Source organism: Aythya marila, assembly GCF_965140915.1.
Source record: "Aythya marila genome assembly, chromosome: 1".
Classification (NCBI taxonomy): Eukaryota; Metazoa; Chordata; class Aves; order Anseriformes; family Anatidae; genus Aythya; species Aythya marila.
In genome coordinates, this window is record NC_139042.1 from 159,513,108 (window position 1) to 159,535,094 (window position 21,987).

The 21,987-nt window shown below is 37.0% G+C and overlaps 1 protein-coding gene across 3 annotated transcripts in view; it reads right to left on the reverse strand.

Moving 5' to 3' along the window:
• Window positions 1–21,987, reverse strand: part of EEA1 (early endosome antigen 1) — a 76,410-nt gene that overhangs the window by 25,867 nt on the left and 28,556 nt on the right. For all 3 annotated transcript variants that reach the window (XM_082784853.1, XM_082784852.1, XM_082784854.1), the window contains 9 exons: window positions 21,515–21,670; window positions 15,020–15,136; window positions 10,318–10,656; window positions 5,367–5,516; window positions 4,277–4,396; window positions 3,842–4,045; window positions 3,099–3,299; window positions 1,626–1,739; window positions 242–397 (listed from right to left, as the gene is read on the reverse strand). In XM_082784853.1, coding sequence (XP_082640979.1) covers window positions 242–397; window positions 1,626–1,739; window positions 3,099–3,299; window positions 3,842–4,045; window positions 4,277–4,396; window positions 5,367–5,516; window positions 10,318–10,656; window positions 15,020–15,136; window positions 21,515–21,670 — 1,557 coding nt within the window. The remainder of the gene's footprint in view (window positions 1–241; window positions 398–1,625; window positions 1,740–3,098; window positions 3,300–3,841; window positions 4,046–4,276; window positions 4,397–5,366; window positions 5,517–10,317; window positions 10,657–15,019; window positions 15,137–21,514; window positions 21,671–21,987) is intronic.

Sequence of the window (21,987 nt, forward strand, 5' to 3'; positions counted from 1 at the left end):
AAAGCACACATAGTGGAAAGTGACAGCATAAGGGCAACATCCTAAATCTTAGTATGATATACTAGCACAGAAGAGAATAGGATTAAAGGGCAGATCAGGAAACACCGGTGAAAAAGAAAACCTTCAGAAGTCATATTGATAAAATCCTTTCACTGTAATTTGAGCACAGCTTTTATGAAATACTACCAAGCAGAGGAGAACATCAGTTGCAGTAAGCTCATATACTGTGCTCAATACAAACCTTAAGCTGTCCCTCCAGCTCTTCGGTTTTCTGTTCTAAATAAAGACATTGCTCTTTGTGCTCTTTGAGATTGGCTTCCAGCTGAGCACAGTATTCCTGCTTATCATTCAGCTTAGTGGTAACTTGATCCAACTGACTGCTGACCTTGTTTAACTCCTGGGGTAAAATAAAAATAAGAGGGTTGTTAGCTTTTAAATAGCTTCCAAAAATGACTAATGTCCTCTGAATAAATGCTTTAAATGATCTAATGTGTTGAAATTAAAAAGGAAAAAAATGTTTTTTATTCTGAGAGGCAGGAAATTGAGTGGGAAAAGCACAAATTCTCTATGTTAAACATATCCCTCTCAAACTCTACAGGCTGTGAGCTAAACCTTAAGAAATGTGATTTTACTTATAAAGAGAAGAGAAATTGTATGCAATAAATGCTCAAGATCCTTGAGCATGCTGTTAATACAGCAATAACTAGAAAGTAACACTACAAAACTTTATAGAAAATGTTGCTGTCTTCCTGAAATCAAGGAATCACTGAAGAAGAAAGCCAGTATCATGGGAAGAGTATGCTCTTCACATACTAAAGATGATTACAAAGCATTTTGTTCAACAAATAACAACATAATTTCTGCAAGAGACACAAACGCATTCACTTAGTAACCACTAAGATGACAGTTACATCCAACCTCCTTGCTCTCCAAGCAAGTTGATTTGTTTAACTATTAGGTATTATGTATTTAATTAATAGCTGCAAAAAGAGGTCTTCTGTTTATAGCAAATAATTATATTCCCACCCGAAAAAACAGTGCTCTTTAGAATTGCTGGATATTTCCACTAAGATTGGAGCAGCACTAATCCTAACAGTACAAATGTTTGATTCAGTACCTGGTAGCATGCTTCACTGGGATTAATGTAAAATAAAACATGCAGTTTTAACAAGCACCTTCTAGCTTTTGTGTCAGTTGGCATGCAGATAATTATTTCTGAAAAAAAGACATCTAATTTTGAAACTATCTGGATATGCAATACAAGTTAAGAGTTTTCACTTGTACCCACTGCATTCTATAAACTTTTTTTTTTTCGTAACATAAGGATTAGAATTGAGTTGTACCCCAATATGGAAACTGAGAATACCAAATATGGTTTCCAATACGGAAACCATAGCCAAAAATACAGCAAGGATTGGATTCGTAATTAAGTTCTTTACACTATAAAATGTATCTGGTCCAGATTACAGCAAAAAGAACTGAATACCTATCACGTGGTTAAAATATCCTACATGATTATTTTCAAACGCATAGTCACATGTTTAGTGTGTAAGCACATTATTCGTAGGTTTGTAAGTAGCTTTTTAGGTAAGGTAGAAACATTATGTCTGTATGTTGCTCCTAACCTGTTGTTTATCTTGCAACGCATGCTGGGCAGTGTCCAGATGATTCTGAAGGTCGGCTCTTTGAGCAGCTTTTGATGCTTCTGCTGAGAGCAGCAATTCAGTTTTTGCTTTTACCTGAAAGACAAGTCATGCTTCACTAAAATATCTCTTTTACTGTAGCTGATTTTATTTTTTTTATATTCATAATTTGATGTGGTTTAGCAGAGGACTGGTTAGTGTTAGGTCAGAGGTTGGACTAGGTGATCTTGGAGATCTCTTCCAACCTAGATGATTCTGTGATAATTAAGTTTAATAGTAAAATTAGCAGTTTTCATGTGTTAATTTAAAAAGATTTTTTTTCAAGTTTTAGCAAATAACCAAGATGTTAAGCCACAGTTCTTTCTTTGATATAAAAACACAAATTTAATTTAAAAAAAAAAAAAACAAAAAAAAAAACAGTCCCACTCATTCTCCTCTAGGAAAGTGTTTTTATTCACAAGCAAGGAACAATGGGAGAGACTTACTGCATTCACACTCTTGCATGCCTTAGTAACCTCAGACTACATGCACATAAAATTGTTAGAAGATGAAGAAACAAGTAAAACATGCTTCCACATGTATATTTTTCTCTGTGCCTATCTGCATGTCAGGGAGCAACTTCCTACTCTTCCCAAAATAGCTAACTAGCTAAAAATTTATAGGGCAGGTATGAATGCTGCTGGTGCTTGCAAGCAATACTCAGGGTCAGATACTGTAGCATGAGATATACAGCACAGCAAAAGTATCAGAGCTACATCAGAAGAAGGTCCTGAGTAACACTAATTAAAAAGACATCACAGTGTATTAATCCAACAACAGCAGTACTATGTGCACCAAGTGTATTAATCTAGGAACATAATTGCTAAACGTCTGAAAAAGTGTTGTGTATTCTTTATGATATCTGAATATAATTAGCTGCTTTTAGCTTAAGCAGCAATTAGGAGAGACCACGTTGAATCCATACTTGGGATTTCCCTTGTTTAGTTCAATTAAATTGACAAAAAGGCAGCCTGCAATTTTTTGTTTGTTTGTTTTTGATAAAAGCCACCAGCTTAGGAAATTTCTAGGCAACAGCAAGATCTTACTGATTTAACAGACTGACTCTGATGCACAGAATCCAGGACAGCTAAAAGCTGTTTCGTGGATGATTAACCATTATGAATACAAAAAAGATGCTCAAGGACAAGTTTGCACAACTTGATTATAAACTCCGACCATCACCACCACAAAACACCTACCCATTAAAGAAGGAAAAAAAAAGAAATCACACCAACCTTGCCATCTATTCCTATTCTGAATCCACTTACATCCTCAAGTTTATCTGCCTTATTCTACTTCATTTATCTGTTAGTAGAAACATGCAATTCTTCCCCAATTGCTTTGTACATTCTCTGGAGAGAATACAGAAATCACAGACAGGATTTATCATCACCAGGCAGAACAGAGTTCCATTACCTGTACATCAAGTTGTGATACTTTCTCTTTACTTTCATTTAGCTGGCTGCTCAGCTCAGTGATATTTGCTTCCAGGGAGAGTACACGGTCTTGAGCAGCTCTTAAATGTGCCTTCTGCTCCTGCACTTGCTCATGCAAATTCTCTTGGGCTTGTTTATGACTTTCTGATTGATTCTTCAGCTTCTCTGTCAGCTGAGTTACCTGCAGTGAAAAAAGGAGCTAAATAGAAGACTGGAACAGGATGACCAAAAAAGTCATAAACCTGTTGAATTCTGGGGCATCTTATCATGGCTTTGAAGTCCCAACTTTAATTATTACAACGAAGCTCGTGGCATCAGTTTGAATAGCGTACGAGCTGAAAAATGAAGCAAAGTGACTGGTCAATTTGGCCTTACAGCAACAAAAACAACACACTGAAAAAACAACAGACTGAATTTTGGTATTGAAAGCTGGAATTACACCTATTTTTAAGATAAGAGAAACAAACACGTATGTAACCATTTTTTAAGCGTATATTGCCAGCATGTCTACATAGGAAACATCTAGGAAGTTCTTCCTCTTTGCTGATAGCAAGGAGGTCACCAAAGCACAAATACTGTGAAATGTAAGAAGCAAAAACTTCACAGTATCAAAGAAACAGCAAACAAAGTATAGAAAAGACCAATGCCATGCTTAATGAAACAGAAATAAAGAAAATAAGATGCAATAATGAGAGAAAAAAGAAAGAGATCTCGAGTTTTTACCTGTATCTGCAATGCATGATTTTTCTCTTGTAGCTGGTTAAGAACTGCAGTTTCTCCTTCACCAGCCTGAATTTTTGCATACAAGTCCTCTCTTTCCTTTTCAAGTAGAGAGATATTTTCCTTGCTCTTTTGAAGCAAGGCCTCAAGATTTTGAATTTTTTGGTCCTTATCTCCAATTTGCCGTAGTACTTGCTCCAAATCATTCTAGAAAATCACATAGTAGCTTCCTTAATTATAGCAACCTTAGAAGTTATTCCTAACGTATAAAATGTTGGATACATTTATTTAACATCCTCTGTATATTCTGTTCAAAGTTTACATATTAAATTATTGAAACTACTATAAAGTCATGCAAGCTGATTTTACAAAGAAAATGAATTGAAAATAATGAAATTCTGAAATACACTTTCATGTGAGGATATATTACTATGTTACCTGGGCTTCTCGTAGCTTTGATGTTGTGTTTTGTTGAAGTGTCTGGTGTTCCTGGTGCTGTTGTTTTGCCTTATCTAACTGATGTTGCAATTCCGTGGAATTTGCCGCTTTTTCCTTCAGCTGGGAAAAAAGGAGGCTAATGAATGATCAAGCATCATTCAGTATTTTCATAGCACTCAATGTTTACTCTAGTGTCAGAAGGGTCTACTCTAAACATGAATATTTAAAAATTGGTATAAAAACAGAACTATGTGATGCTAAGTTATAGAATCAAAACCTAACTGAAGCATTCTTTATTATTAATAGGTAAGATCCAATATCATAAGCGAGAACTATGACACTATCAGACATATGTAATTTAGTTCTCAAAAATATAAAAGATAAATAGAGAATTTAGCATGTTTTTTTCCAACAGTTAAGATATAACAGGACTAACAATATAGGTATCCATAAAACAAACAGCATTATTATTATTAGCAGTTTTAGTAGAAATTTCAGTTTAGTAGCATTTCCACTTTTATACTGTTCAAGGCTTTACAAATTAGCTACAGAAAAGCTTTAAAGCTTTGACAACATACCACTCACATATTTGGCCAATCCCCATAGAGGTAGCAGAAAATCAGCAACATATACAAGATGTTCGTTAAAATAAATGAAAAAAAAAAAAAATAAAACAAGCAAGTTCTACCCATCCACCCCACACAGTTTATTAACTAACAATGGTTATCATTTGGTTTTGGGTTTCATCCCACAGCATCTATACACCAAACATTACTCCATATGGGCTTAGGTGTACCTATGTCTTTCATAGAACACTTAAACAAAGCTCATAAATTGCAAAAGGAAAATCTTTCATTCATCTCTAAAGCACCATGAACATACATGCATGAGACGAGCATTTAGCCTTACAAAATCTGTAATACAAATGATATTTAGGCAGATTTTCACAATTTCACTGTAGGATTTCAGCAATATTAGTCGAATGAAATCCTCATAAGGACAAATTTTATAAATCACAACAAAATAACATGAGTATATAAAGGCTATTGTCAGAAACTGTATAAATCAGAGCCTGCAGAAAATGTCCTACCTGCTCTTCAGCACGAGAAAGCTTTAATTGCAGATCAGCCACCTGCTGTTCTTTGTCCATTAACTTTTCACTGGAGAGCTGCCTCTGTTCCTTAAGCCGCCCATGTGCCTCCCCTAGCTGGCGCTCTGTTTCTAGAAGTTTACTGTGCAACTGCAAATAGAAATCCATTTTTTCACACAGAGTCTAAAATACAGGACTGTTGGCTATGTTTGACATAAATTTTCATTACCCAGATTAAAATAACTCCTGAATTCATGCACATACATCATAGTCATCAGAAACATAAGTCACATTATAGAACAGCATCAACTGTACAAGCATAAACAAATATTCAAAGCAGCAGGTAAGGGGGACCCAGAAAAATCTTCATTTATCTACAAAAGACCTTCTACATAGCTACAGAGATTTAAAAAAAAAAAAAAAAAAAAAAAAAAAAAGAGTAATCCTTCTAATACTATCAAGGAAAATAGTAATGCTTAAGCGATCACATCTTACATCTCAGCCATGTAGATCCAGTGGCAGAAACACTGTGCCTTTACCTGCTGCACTGGCTCCAGCAATACTGTTTTCTGCATTGCTAGACTAGTAAGAGTTGTTAGGCACATCAGTGGCATTCATGCTCTGCTGAGAAGACATGCATGAACCTTCACTGTAGGGTACACAGTAACTTGGGTGGCTTATATTCCAGCTCCTCCCAGCAACAGAGAGTAATAAGGGGAAGTGCTCTTCCAGCTGAAAATAAACTCCCTTGTAATTTTAGGGGTCACCAAAAGCAGTACTGCGCCATCTTTAAAGTGCAAGAATGGCCTTATACAATTTACTATTATAAAAAGCTTGCTTCATAAAATCAATTTTTGTTCCCTTTGGGTAACCTTCTACCTACTTCCACACTAACAAATTTATGGATACACAAATGAACTTTCAACTTAATGCAAAAACAAGAAGTGAATCAGACCCTCCATCACAGCAAGTTTCTACAAGCTGTCAGGATTAATGAAGCTTGGTTTCCTATTAATTTATGTCCAAGACCTTTGTACCATTCATCTTGTACCTCCTGGCCCTCCCTCTCATATTCCTAAACCTTTTTCCTAAGCCCTACCTCAAATTCTTACTAATACCTAGGCAAAAGGCAGTGTGACCTTGTTGCTTGCTGCAAGCTACCACTTGTTGACTGGCTGGCCATATATGCACACCAGCTGGCTGCCTACTGGGACAGAAAAAAAGGAACAGTGCTCTCGGTAACATTAAATCTCCCCCGAGGCATGGAGGGGGTGAGACACAAACATAAATCTCCTTCCTCCACTCAGCTGTTTGTTTCCACAAAAATTTAACACTGAAGAACCTAATGCTGAAGACCTTTGCGCCAACTGTCAAAATTGGCTGAAGTTATCAAACAGTGCAAAAGTTACAGGGGATAGAGATGGAGAAACAAATTTGTTTATATGTCCACAACCACCAACACTGCAAATGAAAAGCTGTTTGGCATGCAGCTGAGATGCTGATTCCTAACTGTGACTGCACAGTTACAAGAAGTAGAAAAAGAGAGAGGACAGGGCATGGAAAGAGAACATACCAGTAATCAAGAACATTTGTCAAATGACAGATGTTTTTTTGACAAATTTTGACCAAAAAAAAATTGACAAATGAATTTGTCTTTTTCTGCAGGAATTGCTGAATTATCAATACTTCCTCACTAAAAATATGAACAAGAGCAAAGGAAAAAAATCTATCAAAGGAAAAAAAAAAATCTATCAAAGGAAAAAATCTATCAAAGAAAAGGCGCAATGAGATGGCTACAGAGTTCACAGTTATGCTGATACTGAGAGAGAAAATATTTGGCAAGGAGAAAAGGAAATCAGCAAACAACATTCTACTAAAGTCACTTTTACTGTAGGTACACTAAGAAATAACTTGCAATCAGTCAATAAGTTAACAGATGAATGTTAAGTTACAGATGCTTACAGATGATACTGTGTGTTTTAAATTGTTACTGGCCATATATATAAGTTATGACCTCAAAAAAAGATAACAGCCATTAACCACAAATAACTTCTCTAGCAGGTCATTTATGAAATATAAGAGTACCCATAAAGTCTTGTCATTTTTCCCCTGTGAAACGTTTAAGCAAAATACTTAAACTAAACCAGAATATCATATATCATAAAAAAAAAAAAATCTGCAAAAGGCAAGTACATGTTTGTAACAACAAAAAAAAAAATCATGAGGCTCTGAAGTCTTTTTAATGACATTAAGTAAACAGAACCACGAAACCCAGAATTACCTTGTATTACAGAATACAAAAATGAGATTTAACTATAAAGAAAGGAATATTTAGGCTTTAAAAGATACAATCTTGAAAATATTAAAATTTGCCTCAACAACAGTAATTGTATTTATTAGCAGCTAACAACTCTTCTAGATCAAAGGAGTTCCTATTTCCCTGTGAGAGCCTCTTCCCATCCCGGTGCTGGAACCAACGCAACCATCAGAGCTTCCTTCCATTGTGAAGATCATTTCCATCAGGTCACCCAAATTCTAAAATCAGCACTCAGAAAGGGGCACATAAAACTGAAAAACTATTCCATCTTTTCAGAAAAAAAATAAAATAAAATAAATGCATCGCACCTCTTCCTGTTACTCAAAGAATCAAAATACAAGTCTGCTTTTCTTGAATATGTATCAACTTTCTTACTATTACTTAAGACGGGAAGCCTGTGAGCAATGACAATTGCTCAATGAAGACTGTGGGATAAAAATTGTTAATATTTAGAGAATCTCAGCTGCTGCCTAGAACAGCAGTTAGGCGGGTTAGCACTTTGCAGAAGTACATTGGTACCAGGACCTGCATTTATCTAAGGGATTTTTGAGAAGATGGCAGCTTCTTTGAAAACATGGTTTGACTAAATACCTCTGTATCTGTCTTCATAAAAAACATTTCACTGTGACAACATAAGCTATTAGACTACATCTGTAGAACGGTAATTCCACTGAAGTAACATGTGAACAAATAAGAGAAATTTATTTTCTCCATGATAATAGTTACTTGTTTGGAGGGACAGAGGAAAAAAAATGTTGCTTGGTTTCAATCCTCATTCTACACCATATAAACTGAATGTGTGAATGACTTTTTTCTTTCCTCAACTGTTCTTTTACAGCACAATTCTAAAACACACCCTGAGATCCAGCAGCATATTTGGGTTTTCATTCTTAGACTGACTTCCTTCCCAGTGGTATCCCCAGAGAATGTGCGAGGCCTGCATTTCCTTCCAGAGGAATTCATTCAGCCATGCATCATTCACAATCTTTCTTCATCTGCTCACCTCAAAAATCCCTCTCCAAATGCCCTAATAATCTGAAGCCGCATTTCAGCACTAATTCTTGTATTTGCTTCTGAAGCTTGCATATGTGTTGCCTAGACAGACTGAGGCAGTTTTACCAATGAAGATTCCTAAGCAGATGACTAAGCAGAATACAGCTCTCTCTCCCTTCTCCCACCGAAAAAAGACTGACGGGATAAGGAAAGACATTTTGGGGATACATAAATGAAGTTCTGTATAGTTTATTTTCTTCCAAAATAAACTACACATGCAGAGCTTGCAACTTTGACAAAGGATTGAAAACTAAGAAACACTCACTTTAAAGTAATAAAGTTATAGCAAAAGTTTAAAATGAAGTGCTCCATCCTAATAAATAAATAAATAAATAATTCTATCTTAGAACTGGACTCCTGATGTGCAAATTTTCTTCAGTTTAATGTATTACTCCCCAAGACACTAGATAAAACAACTTGAAGGCAGCCTCAAAAGTCAGCATGCTCAATGTTGTATGAAAGTCTTGCTTCCATAACTCATTGTACACAGCAGAATAATATGGAGATAGTGGAGGCATGACTGTACTGGGTGTTCTCTTAGCCACAGACAACATGTGTTAGTGGATAGGTTCAAGGGAAGCAACATTAAGACCTTATTATCCCTGCTCTTCACACTAAGTATTCTCTACTACATTCACTATTCAAATTTTAAAACAAAACAATTGTTCAGTTCTAATGTAACAAGAGGACTTTAATTTTTCACACTTCCTATGGAGTAGTTTGACTTCAAGTAGTAATCTTACTATTTCTGATACTCTACTTGATTTTTTTTCATAGCCTCAACTCTTTATAGGTTCAGCTACATTACTGAACCAAAATAAATAATCTTGCTGACTTCTTAGGAATTGCCCATTACCATATTTTCCATGGAAACTCAATATTCTGGGCTGCATTCTCATTTGACAATACACCCCTTATTTCAGGGAATTTTATGCCTTTTTCACCAACAGAAAAAAGCAGAGGAAAAAAGATGGAGGATGAAGGAAGAGTTCATTTAACACAATAAGAGAAGGAGAATGAACAAGAAACCTGTTTCACTAAATAAATAAAATCTTATTTATTAATACGCAAGAGAGTCCTGTAAATTCTCAGAACACAAGAAATAAGCTACATCTTCAAAACTGAAAGCTATTTGTGTAAAGACAGGTAATTAGAACAGAACTAGAACAGAAATGTAGTTTCCCCTTCTGAAAAAGGTGAATTATACTACAGATATCTAGATGTTATATTAGTATTCCCAGAAGTAAAAATGTAGAAACATAGCTGGAATTGTAGATCTCATTGAGTTTGACTGTGCCACGGGGGCTACAGCTGTGTTCATTTGCCCTTGATGAGCATTTGGGCCTATGAAAAGGATTCGTATGACATACAAACAGCAAAGGCTTTCAGCACTCATATCACAGGCTCTTCTTTTTGCCTGTTTTCTTCTTAAGTCTCTAAGAAAAAGTGACTTATTGAAATACCAGTTACCTACTTTTCTACTCCCCTTCAACAAGGAAAAGCACAGCTAATAAAACCTAATGGTATGGTTTAAGGAATGGTCCTAATAGGATGATGGTCTGGGAGGTTTAACGACCTTACCTGACTGAGCTCGCTCTGGAGCTGCAGGCCATACTGTTCTTTTTCCTCCCTCTGCTGCTGGAGCTGTTTGCATTCTGCCTTGAGATGCTGGTACTTTGTCTCTACTTCAGATAATTCTTCTTTAAGCTTCTGGCTTGCTTCTCCCTTCTCACCTAGCTCTGTCTGTAATCTCTGTATCGAGGCTTCAGATGCAGACAGCTTCGCCTGAAGCTGTTGGCAGTCCAGGTCCTTCTGGTGAAAGCTTGCCTGCACGTTCTTTTTGCTCACAGATATCTCATCATGTTTTTCTTCTAGCTGGCTGTATTCCTGCTCTTTCTTCAGCAGCTTCTCACTCAGACTCTACAAACAAAGTTACACAGCAGTTCAATTGCAATTCTGCTTACACCCATTCAATACATTATACAAATGCCTTCTCAAGTGCCGATGCAGAACAGCAAAGAACTCACTCAAAAGTCTTATTAAAGGAAATTCTGATCTCTATTTCATATTACAGAAGTTAATTCCAGAGCCCACAATGCCCAGAGTTTCACCTGGTTGTATTGGTTTTCAAATTTTCACATGAATCCACCTCCTCTTACTGAGAACACCATACATGCTCCATTCATGTATCCTGAAAAATAATTTGCTTTCCCAGAAAGTTCAAGTCACAGACTATTACAACTGCATTTGCTTGGAGAAAGCACACATTGACACATGCCAAATATATATATATATTTATATATATTATATATATATATTTATAGATAAATTTCAGCTATTACATTTTTTTTAGCCAATTTTCATGACCTAATCAAAACTATATTCAGATAGAAATTAAGTATCTTAAGGGGAAATATATAATTCAAGAAAGTTTATGTTTTCTCCCAAGCTTAGGTTAACCATTAACTTCAATTTCAGAGATCTGCAAGCATGACAAAGAAGCCATGAGAACGATTTCAAACTTCCACTGGAATTTTCTGAAGCACAGAAATGCAATTGCAAGGAGGCCCTGGTCACCATCCAGCTTGGGTAATTCATTCTGTCTTCTTGAAATGTATTAGCAAGTTCCATTTAGATATTAGTAAGATACTGCAGTATCTCAGTGGAGCATTATTATGCACACCTTTCAAATCCTTGTGTTCTTCCTGCAGTTTCAATGACTACTACATTCTCTAGTGACCCTTTCAATTAAAGCACAGAAAAAGAAAGAGTATTTCTAACATGTCAGCTTGAAAAAATGCCAACGCTGAGGTCAATCTTATGCATGAAAACTTCAGACAGTTCTGCAACTCTGGAGCAACACTGTTCCAAGAGAAGACAGACAGAGCTGTAATTCTGGCTACGCTGAACATCTTAAAAGCACACTTCCACATAGTATCCAGGGATGAAATCTGTTTTGCCAGAAATAAAAAGGCATTATCCAAATAAGTTGAATCTGTTCTTTACAGATTTTAACGAATGACAGCTATACTGACCATTAGAAACCACACACTTGTATTTTACACTAATGATAAATGGGAGTATCTTTTTTAAAAGAGATGTTAGAAAACAACAATAAATCTTTAAAATGGCAACTCTGGCAGTTTAGCAATCCAGGTGAGAACAAATATATTTAATACCTTAAGTGTCAATTTAAAAATATATACTTTCTAAAGCATAGTTCATCCAAGACCTGAAGTAGTGTATTTTGAAGTGTTTCTTGAAAAACAAAACAAATTGTTGCTGTTACAGGTATGCAGAAGTTTTTGTACAGGCATATATAAATGTACAAAACAAGAAGGAATAAAAAACTTCAAGAACATAATGAGGTCATTTGTCACCTTTACCCTCCTGAAGTCAGTGACAAGGCTCCTACTGCTTTCACACTGAATCTAAAATAAAGTTGCAATTCCCTTTTCATTACCAAGAAACGGCCAGCCAGGATCATTAACGTTTAGGCTGAATCATGTTCCCAAAATGCTAACACACCACAGTAGCTTTTTCATCAGAACTCGACAAGTTAGAAAAAAAGATATTAGTATTACTAGTACTTCATAATTAGATACGCATGTCAAATGTAGAACTGCTGTGAGTTATTTCATCATGAGTCAGTGCAGAGCACACAAATTTTCAAGTAAAGTTGGGAGGTAAAAAAAAAAAAAAAAAAAAGAGAAAGAGGAATAACCAACATTGTCTTGAAGCAGTATGAGACTTTGGGAAGCATTCATGGGCATTACTTAAAACAAAAGAGAAGCAAAGCTTCTTCACCATCTCATTACAAGTTATTCAAAGGACAGCCAAGAGCAGCAGCTACACATGGTTCAAGATGCTGCCCTGTATTTGGCGCTTCTCTTCCCCTCCCTGCTCTGTTGAGCAATAGAACAGTGAATATTCATGTTTAAAACTGCAAGGTCGAGTTAACAGGCTGCAACTCAGAGCCTCTGCCCCTGAAAGCTGAACACCTTCTGCAGTCACAAATAGCCTGACAAAGCCACAAACAGTTACTGCTGCTTTCTCAAGACAAGAGCTGTGTTTGCCTGACAGCCTTCTACCTCTGTTTGTGTCTGGAGCCCACAAGTAAACTTGAGGCCACAGAGCTGCTAATGTATGTATCATCATTCAGGTTTTACCAGGGAACCCAGTAGCATTTCCTGTTTGGATGCATGTCCCAGCTGCATCCCAGATTTTAAAAAAAGGCATGTATCACATTCTCTTCCCCATGGCTTGGGTTTCATTTCCACAGAAAAGAAAAAGGGATTGTCAGTGTGTTCCAGCCCGCAACAAAGACCTGAGCCTTCGAAGCTCACAAGATATAAGCTGAAACACAACTCTGATCCCTTCTTTTATATTGCTCCATGGAAACATGCAAGAAGAATGTAATACAAACTGTGCAGTCACAATGGTTAGGCATTAAAGAATGAACACTGTGGTAACCGGCTGAATTTCAGAACAGTTATGTCAGTAGTAAGTTGGAAACTAAGCATTTTTCCATGTAGATAATGCATCAAAAATTTCCTAAAAGAAAACAGAAAACCCACATGCAATGGGTTGGAAATTAAAGCAAGTTTTATACTTCAGCAGAGATGCTTTTTTTTCACATTAGGTCTCCTCTGGGCTACAGGCCATTACTAGCCTCCAAAGCATTGCCTGGCAGTGCAAAGCAGGCCAAGCCCCATAATTACAGAGTTTTATAAATGAAGGGAAGTCAATTCCTACTGTTCTCAGAAAACTGATCTTATGTGCTTGTCATCTGCTCTTCTCAGTATAGCTTCCAGAAATACAAGAAATGGCTTGCTTACTTGAGGTTGTACATGATCTTGGAAAACTCTGCATCAATGCACAGAAATATCTTCGTGCATTAGAATGAAATTATACAAGGATGTACACAGCAAAACATCATGTATGGATGCAGCTAATAGCACATCCTGCCTTCCTGACAGCTTCTTCAAGGAGCACACACTGAAGGTAGGGCAATTTCTGTTGTTTGGGAAGCTAGTCTTACCTTTTCCTACTCTAGGACCAAGTCCTCCAAGGCCAAGGTTCCTTGGCTAGCATACCATAAGCTACATAAGCTGTAAACTGCTTTAAGTCACTGAAACAAGAAAAGTAGCTTCTTTCAAGAAAAAGTTTTCTTTTCTTCTTTCAAGAAAAGTTCACTTCTGCTCTCTCTGTTCCTCATGTGGTGTTTGGTGTTAACCTGACATGGCAGAGGACACTCTCTTAAAGTATAGTCATCTTATTCATCAATCTGTTTCACTTCATGCTGTAAATGCAACAGCAATACATTCAGGCAAGTGCCTTGTGCTTTATAGAAATAATTTTGCCACAAGCTTTATTCAGTGTTGCTGGTCTGTGGAAGGAACAGCACGATAATTCTCACCATCTCAGTTCTGCACTTTATTTTATGAGCTAAAACAAGAGTCATACTACCAAAGCCAAGTTTAATTTACCAAATTGTACTCTATTATATCTTTTAAAATGGTTTTTAAATATTAAATTACTTTAAATATATACTGCTTGGTCCCTGTCCTTTCCGTTTTTTCCCCCAAGATTGACAATGTTGCTGTTAAATACAAATGTAACGTTCACAGTATATATACGGTATTATATATACACGCACAACAATAACCAATATACATCTTTTTCCTTGTCTCCTTTCTTTCCTTATCTCTATTTATTACCTAACACTACATGCTTTCTTAATGCAAATGCAAAATGCAGCAAGCTCACCGGGCTTTGATAAAAGCTCTCAAGAAGTACTTATCAGCTAAGAAGCTTCAGGAGCTTATTTCAATTTTCCACCATTCATGACTCTAATAAAAGGTCAGAAAATACAACACTAGTACAACACTGATATAAAGGCAAAGAAAGTGTAAGACTAACAACGAGATCTCAAAATGCCTTCTGAATGTTGATTTTTACAGAAACATCACAATATTTTGATCGTTACAGCTTTATTCTTCTAATGTGTGAGATGGCAATGCTGTATAAACTACAGCAGTTAGAAACCTGCAAACACAAGCCAGAGGAGCTAAGTTGAAATGTACTGATGATCATTTAAGAAACACTGTTTGCTTGTACATTACAATATCCTTCATATGCTAAGTGAAATGGTAAAGGAATTCTCAACTTCTGCAACACCAAGAAGTGTTTTGTTACAGTCTTCAACACTTCCCAAGGCAATGTGTGGTATGTTTCCATTTTAATGTGAACTGACAAGTATAGGAAATAACAGTATTCTCACCTGGTTTTTCTGTTCTAGCTCCTTGACTGAACTTTGAAGTTTTTGCAGCTCCTGAACATACACTGCTACCTCCTGAGGTCCTTTGGCAAGTTCAGCTCTTAACTGATTAATGGTAGCCTGAACAAACAAACAAAATCCACATTTAAAGCAAAGTTGTGAATAACCCAAACCGAAGCAATATGTTTGGTAGCAAAATAAAAGGCATCTTGTATACACATAAACAGCTAAAGGAAGGGAAATAAATAAATAAAAAACTCCTGAAAACTCAACTCATCTCAGAGCACCATCAGCTATAGAAGTACCAATGAGCATAATTTCCCAGTAAAGATTAATTCACATGCTATTTCAGAAGACAAAAATTTTTCCCAGCCCAACAGAAAACACCACGTTGGGCCCACAAGCATTGAAAATCACAACAGATTATCCATTAATCACTATCACAGTTCTAGCTCGAGGTGAAGCCCCTCCCCTCCAAAAATCATTGGGGTTATACTACCAAAACCTTTGTCTGCCTTGTAAGGATAAAGCACTGGAAAAGGTACTAGAAGCTTTGAGTCTGGCATCTGATGCAAACTTGGTGTATGACTTTTGGATACATTGACCTTGCAGGTCAGCATAATCAGGATAACAAATACTAACCTATCAAACAGGATTGGTACAAAACAGAATATACCAATGACCACATAGTATTTGTATACAGTAAGAAAAACAAACAAAAAAGACTTTAGATGGGTAACAAAAGCTGCCCTAAAGCATGTTGTGCTCATTTTAATGGCAAATAATATCATGTATTTCAGTCACCCTGTGACCTTCTGCAGATACCAGAGAATTTGTAAAAAATAGTAAAAGAAAAAGAAAAGAAAAAAAAGGATTCTTTCAAAAGTGGGATCTCTCCATATATAATTTTAAAAAGTAAAATCTGATTCTTATGCTGGACAGAATAGGTAATTGTTTTTACAGAAGGTTAATGAATACTGAGTTACCTAATTAGAACACATTTTTAGTACATTACCAGAAGCTAGCAGTTGATGTACTTGCTATTAATGCTCAGCTTCTTTTTGACAAACACACCAATGAAGTTTCCTTGAATATTTGTAATACAGAAAATGAAATGTTCTGTATGAATCCACTCACTTTAAATACGTCATTTCAATGACCTTCATTTTTTTCCTATTGTTCTCACAACCACAGATTAAGCAGAAAGATATAAATGCTGAATTCAAGAATGAACTAAAGTAGAAGATCAGAAGTAGTAGACAATAAACATATCATGACCTTCCTATGCAAAAAGGATGACCAAAGAGAAGATACGAACACATTTATTGTGTGGCTACATATCATTATTAATACTGAGTTTCTGTAATCCTGTAGTTTACAAGGCTGTTATATTAAATAGCTATTAGTTAAAATATATCCTGGGCAGACAAATTATCTTAGACAAATACCTGAGACAAATATCTCGAATATCAAATATCTCAGACAAATATCTTAGGCAGACAAATATTCCAGGATGTTCTTAGAAAACAGCTTTCACTACTGAGAGAAGATGCAGAAAATATGCAGAACCTTGCTAAGGTTGCCACTGCAACTGTTCAAACTAGAACCATGATTTATATGCATTAAGATACACTTCTCTCAATTACAAATCAAAGAGCTGTCCTATATTTCATTCTAAAAATGGGAATACATCATGGATGAGTATTCATTCCAGATATTGTCTGGTTGATGTGTACATATGATTAATGAAAAATTAAGCGATAGAACAATAAGCAAATAGGAACTCACCTGTTTAACAACCTCCTAAAATTATCTCGGTAAGACAGAAAACTAATGTAACAATAAGAAGTTTTCAAAAAAGTTACCTCAAATGTAAGCGTCTCCATTAGAAAGCAGAAAAAAAAATAAAATGGATGGATGAAAGATGGAAACAAGCAGTGACAAAAGCTGTTAGCAGATAAGCTTCCTCAAATTTGTCAAACATTGCTGGGTTTAATGCATATGCTTAGTTTAAAAAAAAAAGAAAGAAGAAAAAAAAAAACAGTCCTGTCTTTATCAATTCTTTCCATAACTTAATCTACTAATCTTGTTTAATAACTTAGACATTCAACATAACAATCTGTAGGAACATTTATCAGATACTGAAACAAATCCCAGTCTGCAGAGATTCATAGAAATGCTTAGCTCTACAACAGTGCAGTTGTTTTCATAATGTGTTCATTATACAGGATTCCCTATAGTGAATCTATACATGGAAGGAGTATCTCAGAATGATCGTTCTGAGGTAGATAACCAGACACCAGAGTTTCACCAGAGCTTCAGGCACAACTCTGAAATAAGGGTGTAACACCCAACAAAATGAAAGAACAATAATGAAAACGTCTGGGTGACAACTGCAGATGTATACTATCCTTCATGTTCTCCCTTTCCTGTAGTGTTTAAGATGCCCATTTAGAGTTAGGAAGACCTTTGTTATTCTCTTCACCCAGACTATAAATCTACCTTATTTTAAAGAAGTGTCACTTTGGAAACCAATATTAATATACATTGTCTCACCCATCCCAGCAAAATGGCCAAGGATGACACAAGAACCATTTTACTCTTTCAGCCTTGAAGTTGACTTAAAGAGCAAAGCTGAGGTGTAACACAGCCAAACTTTTATGGACAAAACTGCACTAATTCTGACCAATGAATTTCCACTTCTTGTTTTCTTATGGCTAATACTTTTCAAAGATGTAGTTTTGTTTGTTTGTTTTAAAGTAGAGTTTTCACCGCTATGAACTCAGTTTTGTTTTGTTTTTTAAAGTGTAACCTACTGACACTTTGCATCGACAGAAAAGCTTTTATTTTGAATATGTCTTGCTACCTGTGCCTTAGACTATTGTTGTCCTATGTTGAATTAAGCAGAGAAGACGGTAACTTTTCTGAGAAGAAACAGACTGCCCCTGCATACCATATTCTTTCATGCAACAGCTCATACTGATGATACTACATAGGTACCCAATTTATAATTACTGCACTGTGCTTTATAAACCTTCTATAACATCTAAGACTTCTTAGACTGTTCTTCTGGGAGCAGCCAGGGTTATCATGCAGCCTTCTCCTCCATTTGCCATTACTCCCATCAGGACTGAAAAACCTTCTTCGTTTGTCTTTTTTCCTGTTAAAAGCTGCATGTTAAAGCTAAATTTTAAAATGGCTAGTTATGTCAGAAAAACATACCTAATTTGAGGAAACAGGAACAACTCATGTTGCTGTGAGTGTTTCAAGTTGATTTTCATTATGCCTCTGTCACTATGTCATTTTATCTTCACATGAAAACTAACTACGATATCCAAAACCACAAGAGACTACAAAGACTGTATTTTGAAAAGAAATTTGAATTCTGCAGCATAGTTGTGGGATCTCACAGTTAAAACCAAATTACAATTATGCAGCAACTTACATGGCCACATAACCACATCATATTCCTAACTCCAACTGTGATACTCCTTTTTTCATGTATGATGAAGCTCTTGGCATACATAATTTTAAATTGAAAACAATGGTAGATTCATTTAGTTCTATCCTGTACACTTGTACAATTCCTGGAGCTCTGCATATCTGTTGGAGTGTTCAGGGGAAGGCAGGATGGAAAGCCCTAAGGAGTTTAAAATAATACAGGGCAGAGCTTCTCTGAAGTTCTTCAGTGAAAATTAAGAACTAGAAATTTAAAATTGCATTTCTGAAATCTAGGACACATGAAACCCCAGGACAACAAGATGTCAGGAATTCTTCATGTTCAGAAGTCTCAGCAGGATGGAGGATAGTATAAATCCTACAGAAACTCTACTCATTTCCTCACATAAGCTGAGGAATTCTGCAGTGAACATGTTTAACTAGGGACCATAATTCTGCATCATTTTGCTGGCCTTGTTGCAGTGGTGGGGGAACAACAGTTAGTCAAGTTACACCAACAACAAGTAAGATGCAACACCTAGTACAAGAATTCTTTTGCAGAATAAATAAATTATGTTAGACAAAGCCTTCTTGGTGATAGCGGATTTTTATTAGGATTTCTTGTCAACAACTCTTCCCTTACTATTGTGTTAAACATCAAACAGGCCTTAGCCAGGAGAGATGTGACATGACTCTATCTCAGGACAGTTTGAGGAGTAAGATTCCACCTAAAAAATCCAAGTCATTGCTTTTACTCTAGCCTGCATGGAAATGGAAGCTTTCAGTACTGGAAAAGCAGAGGAACCAAAACCAAGAAAAAACAAACATACAAACAACAACAAAAAACACACACAAAAGAAAATCCACAAACATTTGCTATGGGAAAGCTAGGTAGTTTTGCGTCCTATACAGAGTTCTCATCAGTTGTATATACATGAATAACAGAAGTGGACAAATGCTTTCAAATCTCCCATCAGCAATTTAAGACATCTTCTACTGACTCAGCTAAAAGAGAAGCAAGCCTTCAGAAAGTAATTCTGAGAAGAAACCAGCATATTCCACAACTCAAATAAACAAGTGAGGTTCCAATTTACAGATGGAATGTAAAAGCTTTAAATCCAAGGAACTATGGAGAAAAAAATGCTAACAAAAAAGTAACTAACTCAAGGAAAAGAGCAAACAGGGAAGAAAACTACAATGCTGTTGCCTGAAACAGACTATAAGTGACATACTGCCATCTTGACTTTAAGCCATGGTGAGAGGCCTGGGAATCACTCACTTTCTTGTATAGTGAATAACAAGCAACATTTGGAGGCTATTATGTAGTAGATTTTGGCAAGGAGGAGAAAGAGATTTGTATCTTACACACAAAATATATCTCCAATAAATACTAGCAGTAGAAAGGTTTCCAAATTCAATAGTAAAAGCTAGATAAAGAAAAATGAAAACCATATATATACATAACATCCATTGAGATTTTTTAAATCTTCAGTAAGCTTAAGAGTTACATGTCCTATAATTCCATGTCCTCAAATTATCTACTTTGTATTAATAATTCTTCTCATACATTTTAACACTCTAGCATCCATTTTCAAACACATCAACTCTAATATTAAACTAAAGCCATAATTTTCAATAACTGTTTTTATCTACATGTAGCTCACTATCAGAAACACTTCTCTGAATCACACAAGTACTGCTCTATTTCTCTCTCCAAGCAGAACACAGCTCTACCAGAAGGTCTTTTGCTCTGCTATTAGGCTCTTGTAATAACTTTTCTGCCAAGAAAAGGTTTTGCAACTGTAGTGGGTTTACGTGGCAAGGTTTTGGTAGCAGGGAGACATAGGGGTGGTTTCTGTGAGAAAGATCTAGAAGCTGCCCCATGTTTGGGAAGGGCCCCATTGTTTTCCAGATCCGAGCCAATAAGCGATGTTGTTTTGCGCCTCTGTGAGAGCATATTTAAGACAGGGAAAAAACGCTGCGCCACACAGCAGCCAGGAGAGTCAAGGGAGTGAGAGAACAGCCTTGCACCAAGGTCAGTGTAGAAGGAGGGGGAGAGGTGCTCCAGGCGCCGGAGCAGAAGTCCCCTGCGACCTGTGGTGAGGACCATGGTGAAGCAGGATGTCCCCCGTCAGCCCATGGAGTACCACGGTGGAGCAGGGTTCCATGCTGCAGCCCATGGAGGAGACCACGGTGGAGCAGGTGGCCCTGCACCGACGGAGGCTGCCGCCTGTGGAAGACCCCTGCCGGAGCAGATTCTGGGCCGGACCTGTAGCCCGTGGAGAGGAGCCCACGCAGGAGCAGGTGACCTGGCAGGAGCTGCTGCCCGCAGGGGAGCCAGGTTGGAGCAGTTTTCTCCTGAGGGATGGACCCCGTGGTACGGACCCATATCTGGAGCAGTTCTGGAAGAGCTGCTGCCTGTGGGAAGCCCACACCGGATCAGTTCATCAAGGACTGCATCCCGTGGGTGGGACCCCACAGCACAGGGGACGAGAGTGATCGAGAAGGAGCGGCAGAGAAGAAGTGCTGTAGACTGACCGTAACCCTCATTCCCCCGTTCCCCTGCGCCACTCAGGGGGAGGAGATGGAAGAGGGTGGATGGGGGGAAGGTGCTTTTGGTTTTTTTTTTCCCTTTGTTTTCTCACTTCTCTCGCTTGTTAGTTGTAGGCAATAAATCTTACTATCTCCTTATGCCGAGTCTGTTTTGCCCGTTACAATAATTATTGCGTGATTTTCTCGTCCTTATCTCAATCCTTGAGCCCTTTTCACATATTTTCTCCCCATTCCTCTTTGAGGAGGGGGAGTGAGAGAGCAGCTGTGGTGGAGCTCGGCTGCCCACTCGAGCGGAACCACGACAGCAACAAAAAGCATGGGGGTGTTTCGAGGGTAAATACAGTAAATTGCATAATTCTGTTAATATCAAATAAACATGTCTCTCAGATAAATTAGAGATCCTATTAAGAACAAAGCTTTTTCATTACTATAAATTCATATTTTCCATTTTCATATGAAAAAAATATCATCAAAGGTAATACACATGTCTTTTGGTATGACTATTACCTCTGAGTTCGCCTGCTCTGCCTGTAAGTGCTTGCACTCATCTTTCAGCTTTTCAGATTCTCTCTCACGCTCCAAAGTCATTTTGTCCATCAGCGTCTGAACTTGGACCAGCTCCTTTTTCAGGACGGCCACATCTTCCACACCAGGCCTTTGTAGCTGGAAAGTAGAAAAGTAGGAATGAGCAATATGACATTGGCAGACATTCTTCCAGCATCAAATTTCATCTCTCAAAATCTTTCAAACCAAGTTATAGACAAGGTGACATACATAGTATTATAGCTGGAACAACAACAACAAAACAAAGTATGTATTGTTCCCAAAGGAAATAGGATAATGCCTGCTTGTCAGTTCTTGCCTTCTAAATTTTGAACTTGTTTTCAACTAAAGCTGACAAAAAGGGATAAGGTCCCAGAGACTGAATTCCTACAATTTTCAAGTAGGTAGATGGCTAAGTATAGGAGGTCTTCACTCAG